Here is a 6,489-nt window from a genome sequence, read left to right as displayed (position 1 = left end):
GCCGTTTAGGCCAGAACTGCCGATAAATGTTTGAAAGTGGCTTGGTGAGCACTGCCACCAGCTCCCTCAGTACCCTTGGGTGGATCCCCTCCGCTCCATAGACTTGTGTCTAAGTGGTGTAGCAGGTCACTAACCGTTTCCCCTTGGATGATGGGGGCTTCATTTCATGCTCACTCTACCCAAGACAACCTCCAGCCATCGCATCACCCACAAGTCCTTCTCTGTTCACAAACAGCAGGGTACCTTCCCTAGTTGTTCACTCACCAGCTGTGTCAGGAAGTTCTCTTCCACACACTCCAGGAACCTCCTAGACTCTTTCCTCTCTGCTGTACTGCAGTTCCAGCAGACATCTGGTAAGTTGAAGTTCCCCACGAGAACAAGGGCTAGCAATTATGAGACTTCTCCCAGCTGCTTACAGAATATTTTGTCTGCCTCTTCATCCTTGCTGGGCAGTCTATAACAGACTCCCACCATGATAGCTGCCTTGTTGGCCTTCCCCTTGGGTCTTTACCCATAAACACTCAATGCTATCATCACCATTGTTAAGCTTTAGACAATCAAAACACTCCCTAACATACAGGGCTACCCCATCACCTGCCTTCCTTGCCTGTCCTTCTGAAGAGTTTATAGCCATCTATTGCAGCCCTCCAGTTGTCTTTCCTACCTGGATGTGTCCTGCTTGTCTTTCCTACCTGGATAGTTTCTTCCAGTCTGCAGTATTCCAGGACTTTAAGCGTCTCCAAAACCTGGTCTGGGCTGTACTGACACAGCAGCTCAACGAACTGCTCAGTGATGCAGGGCGGTAAGTGTATCAGGTCTTGGTTAATGCCCTCTCTGGAATAAAAAGAGGCATAGGAGACTCAAGTCAAATTCTAGCCCAGAAGTTTTGCTGGAAAGAAGAGTTTCTTACTCAATTTTGTCTTCTATCCTTAATACAGAAGTAAAAAATCTAGTTTTAAGAGGAAAAAAATATGCTGTTTCTACTCCTTACTGGTGCTGGAGGTCTGTTAGCAGGCATTTCATTTGTTCCACAACATATTCTACTAGTGCCTCAGTATAAATTAGACTATCAAAGTCCCCTGTGAAGAAAGAATCCAGCATAGACAGCTCTTCAGCAGTTCTACGGCAAAGAGGTACAAAGAACTCGCCTAATTTTTTCAATGAAACCTTATGGTCTCCGAGTGGTCTTTTTAGATGCTGATCATCTATTTGTCCTACAGACGTTCTCTGCATGTGTTTGAACAAATATTTTGTTGCTTTTTGCTTAGTGGTCCTGAAATTCTTCTTTGACCTGCTTTATCACAGTTTAATGTTTTGTCTGCTAGAATATGATCCTTTTATCCACCTCACTGAGATACGACTTCATGCTTCTGTTAGGGAAACATCCCCATTTTTACTTAGTTCTTCTCTGACAGAAGACAACTGGTGAACTGGCTTTTGCTCTTGCAGAGGCAGTAACTCGGTGCACTTTAAGGTCATTAGAGGAGCAGATCACCAGCTGTAAGGTTTTGAACCAGACCCTGCATGTTGTTCAGTCAAAGGCTGCATCCTCTCTCAAGGGTTTTGCAACCAGCTGCACTACAGAACCATATTCAGCCAGAAATAAAGACATCCGCCTCATCTCCCAGCATCCTACGTGCTCAATCAACGCAGGCAGGTGAAGTCTCCAACCTCTGCTGTGTTTACTGCCCACGTTTTCTCCCTGACATCCTCTGACCTGTCACAAGCAACACGGCCATGATGGCCAGGCACTCAGCAGTGCAGACCTGACACTCATCTCTTCTGGTCAGGGCTGTGGATAAAGCTGCCTGGCCCGAGCCATTCAAACTCGGGCTTCCCTTCGGGTTCTAGCCGAGGTAGTTTCTGCAGGTGAAGGTCAGAGTACAATTAAACTCATTTAATAAAGCTGTCAATGTAAAAAGGATTGCTCCAGTTCCTTTCCAGCAGCCGCTGCTGGCACTCCAGTGGCTGGCACAGTGGCCATTTTCCAATCCCTTGGCTTATTATTAAGTAAACACCCGTTCTGAAACTCCTGCTAGGAAAGCAAGCAGGTCAAGCTATGCATTTAGTTTTGTTACCTTTCTGAACAGAAACTCCTAATCGGGAGAAGGTGTGTTGATGTGCAAACCCTACAGCCATGGGATGGAAAAGGTCTGATATACAATGTGATCCTATATTTTTGAGGAGCTACAAGAGCTAACAGGATTATTATCATCCAAGAAAGGCCAGGAGAATGCTGTGCCCCGAGCAGGCCAACAGAAGCTTACTGTGATTACAATGTCAATCCCTTGATTATAAATTATATTTTCCCAGATATTAAAGCATCACAGTGTCCAAAGTATGGACACAGTTGTACAAAAACTGGTATCCAAGTAATTCTGTTCTGACATTAGATAAAGAATAGACTTTCGAAGGACCAAACAGGAGCCCTGAATTCTGGCCTCCTGCATTCAACCATGCACTGCTCCCACAACACACACCCTATGAACTCCCCCAATGCCTGTAAGGGAGTGAGCGTTCTACTATTTTTGCGACTAGACTAAAGTAAAGAAGTACTTTCTATCTACTTTTTGGTAGATCTCTGTCTACCAAAATGGGAGAAATGGCAAGTCATACATTTTTAGTACAAGAACAAACTTCTAGTCTGGAAATAATTCTGGCACCTACTATTCACGACTTCATGAGCACGCTGACCTTTTCATTAACCATTCCACTTAAGAAATGCAGAGAAGACGGAATGGAAAGAAAGCTGGATTTTTATAATGTTATAAACTAAGCGACTATCTTGAGACTTGCAGGTCCTGCTCAGCTCAATGTGATTATGTTCACCTTCAGTATGACCATGCCAAACATCTCCCCCGCCATACTCCTCATGCTCTTTCCTAAAAGGAAGAAATAACCACTGGTTTCTCACAAAACCTGGCATAAGTGAGCCTTGTGAGTGTCACGGGTCCCTGGGCAGTGAGAAGAGCCATTGTAACAGAAGCTAAAAATGCAGGTATCTGTTAATATATTTATAGACCTAGAACACTGTGTTGCTAAATAAGTTGATATTGTTGGTATAATAAACAAACACATACTGCAAACAGACATGCTTCACTGCCTTGGTTTTTTTAGGGGAAAAAAGAGTTTAAAATGGAAATGTAGCAAAAGCTGTGATTAATGAGCTAAGCAATACACACTATATTATCTGTTTTCCATGTCTGCTTATAAGATACAATGGACATTTGGTTTTAATTTCCCCAGGCAATTTCCGTTAACCCCGTTTCCTCCCTTCCCCCGTCTTTAAAATAAATCTCTAGCTAAATTAAATGGGCCAAATTAATCCCTAATGCAATTCCATCAACTAAGATAGTTATACTAGCATGATGAGTCTTGTCCCCGTATGATCAAGCAATCATTCATATTTGAGACATTACAAGCTCATTCACTGCACGAAGAATCTTTATTTTAATTGGAATTTTGCTCCAAAAAAAGCATATAAACATTTAGATTGACTGAGACGAGACAGATGTTTTCAGAAGAACCTAATCACTATTGTATGTATAGATATACTACAAAGTATAGGGATATCTGCAGATTAGGTCTTGCATAGCAAGATTCCTCCCTCCTTCCCTGCCTCCCTCAGGATACAGTTCACCTCACTTCAATACGTCTTAGAAGCAAACAACCTCACAGCACTGAAAACAGACCACAGGACCTTGAGTGTTAGTAAAAAAAAACCAAAACAAACCCTCCAGCAATCTAGGATCTCTACAGAACGCTTCTTACTGACAACATAGTTTAGTAACAATAGGTTAAACCTTGGGCTTCCAGGGCTTCTGCTTTACGGTCCGTCACCGGCACATGTGAATCCATTCAAGTAGTATTTTCTTCATTTTTCTGCGTAACTGCCCCACTTATCTTTTGCTTATTGAGTATTCTGGCAACAACAATCCAGTCAGTACACTGTTTATCTCCATTACTTGGGATGCTGCGTATCTGACTGCAGTGCAGAGAATTAGTGGACTTTGGACCACAGAGGGAAGAGGAGGAAAGTTCACAAACTTTCCTGCGAGACGCCCGGCACAACGTGACAAGCCACGTGGCCTCATGCACCTTGCTGAGCATCAGAGGGAAACGCAGAGATCTTCTGAAAGATTAGGTAAGGGAAGTTGCTTCCTATTGCTGGTTTGAACACATCATGTGTTGCTTTTGATTAGAAGTTAACCACAAGAGAAATAGCTGTTATTTAGCTCTAATTATGGTAGAGCTAAAATAGATACGTTTATTACTCAGAGATTATGGAAGCCACTCCATGCATAAGACTAAAATCCAGGTTAATTACTACCTACATTGCTACAAGTGATACCACAGCATAAACAAAGTCCTACTTAACATCCAGCTGGGTATCATTTCTGCTTAACTATTCAATTTTTTTTAAAAATGATTCATTTATTAACTAAATCATCTAATTTCACTCCTGTAAAATCCAACCATGATATTTTCTTGGCAAAATGCTGATTTTATTTTGACTTCTAAAAAACACAGTAGGTGAAATGAACACCTTTCATACAAACATGGCTGTATAACTTGAGAAAAAAGAAAACCTGTCTTTTTTTGTTTGTTTCTTTAATTTATATCCCAATAAAAAAAGGTGATTAACTCCAGTTTCTAGCTTCCAAAGCATGCTTTTTATTCCACTTCAACAGGAACTGAAACATTAACACTTGAATTTAAATAATATTATCTTCTCCTACTCCTATTCCTCCTCATAAAGCACAATTAATTTGTAGCTAATCGCCAAAACAAGATCTCGCCTTAAATTGCATTAACAGTTGCTTGAAGGCAATTGGAGCTGTGCATATATACGTTTCTTACGAAACAAATAAATAAAATCAAGGTCTTGTAGCATTTCAAACTGATTCAACACAAAGAGAACACACAGTGCTGAAATACTGAAAGAACAGGAGGAGATGGAGCAAGCAAGCAGTTAAAGGGAAGTCTGCAGTGAAATACAGCAGCAATTCTGAAATAAGATAGAAATGAAAAATGCCAATAGACCAAAATGCTTTTCTACTTCTGTTAAACTTGGGCACCTTGGTCAAGTAATCAAGTCGGTGGGTTAAGAACAGAAACTGCCGTTTCTGAGAAGAGAAACGGCAGTTTCAGTCACAGGATAACCACTTCACAGCCTCCTCAAAGAACCTGTTACAGCAACGCCCAAACTCCCACCGGCGCAGGGGAGGCGTCGCATTGCTCATACTGGAACCCACACCACTTCCCAGTTAGGAAGCCAGCACGGGCTCTGCTAAAGGACACTCCCCCGAACACTCACTTCTGTGCTATCCTTCTCAACTTTGGGCAGTTTGAAGAGCAAGTCACCTTTTCCAAGCCCTGAACTTGGCTGTAGGCTGTGTATTGACACACCGTTTCAAAGGAATTTATTTTAACCCATTGTTTTCAAGCTCCAGTTTGCAAATGGTCTAATTTTCTTACATACCTCGGATCAAGGAGACTCCTCAGAAACTGGAAGAGTAAAAACTGGTCCTGTACAACAGGAGGAGAGAGAGTATTACTATTTTAAATAATGTGCTACAAACCAGTGACCCCTGAACTACAGCCATCGAAGAAAATACTGTTCACAGCTGGTGCCCGCTGAAGAAGTTGGTTTAGGCACTTGCGTAAATGCTCAGAGAATATGTTTGCTGACAACTGATCAGCTCTGTCTGATCCCTGAATGCAAGCCATACTGAACTCCAAATTAAAAACTGCATTATCAAGTGATGCAACCAGCAACTCGGAGAGCGTATATTTTCATGGCCAGAACCCTACAAACAGGCCAAATAATTTAAACGTAGCAATTCCTGCAGCTGAGTAGCTATCAAGCTGTTTTTCTTCTGCTTATGACACAGCAACACTTTACCATTACTCTTGGCAATCGTTTCTTACAAGAATGGCAACCCCATGGTAGAGAAGCACCAACATCAAATGAAGTTTGACACTTTACCTGAAGGTTTGTAATGATGCTCTCAATCTGCTCACTGAAGTGAATGGCTACCAACTCAGCCGCTTTACATGGGCTCAGCAACAGCATCTCCTTTGGAGAGGGAAACACAACAAAAATAATTACTTTTCATTCCATAGGCAATATAATTATGCAGTACCACCGAGTCCATTCATATTGTAACTGCATCTTTGCCTAGATGAAAGCTGTAAAATAACAAATGCCATCGCACAAAAAGTGATTTGTAAAAAAAAAATAGAAGGGTAGTTTGTAGAAAGGCATGTTTGAAAGTCGATGATTTTACTACAAAACAGGCCCTGTAAGAATGCAAAACTCTTCAGACCGAGACCACGTCTCAGTCCTAAAGCAAGGAAATTATTCATCAGGTTTTCTGACAACTGCCTTTTACCCCCTGCCAACAAGACGTTCCTAGTGCCAACCAGGAGCCAGCAGTAGAGAGGAAACAAAGCCCTCGGTTGACCCGAAGGAACTTCCCAGTCAAA

At 41.9% G+C, this 6,489-nt stretch overlaps 1 protein-coding gene across 1 annotated transcript in view; it reads right to left on the bottom strand.

The window, feature by feature from the left end:
• VPS8 (vacuolar protein sorting 8 homolog (S. cerevisiae)) overlaps nucleotides 1-6,489 on the bottom strand; it is a gene marked incomplete at its 5' end in the record, with an annotated part of 63,971 nt that overhangs the window by 6,165 nt on the left and 51,317 nt on the right. Inside the window, 3 exons of the mRNA XM_010289817.1 lie at nucleotides 693-834; nucleotides 5,483-5,529; nucleotides 5,990-6,079. Coding sequence (XP_010288119.1) covers nucleotides 693-834; nucleotides 5,483-5,529; nucleotides 5,990-6,079 — 279 coding nt within the window. The remainder of the gene's footprint in view (nucleotides 1-692; nucleotides 835-5,482; nucleotides 5,530-5,989; nucleotides 6,080-6,489) is intronic.

The sequence above is a fragment of the Phaethon lepturus genome, unplaced genomic scaffold (genome assembly GCF_000687285.1).
Source record: "Phaethon lepturus isolate BGI_N335 unplaced genomic scaffold, ASM68728v1 scaffold1126, whole genome shotgun sequence".
Lineage (NCBI taxonomy): Eukaryota > Metazoa > Chordata > Aves > Phaethontiformes > Phaethontidae > Phaethon > Phaethon lepturus.
This window is presented reverse-complemented; position numbering and strand designations above follow the sequence as displayed.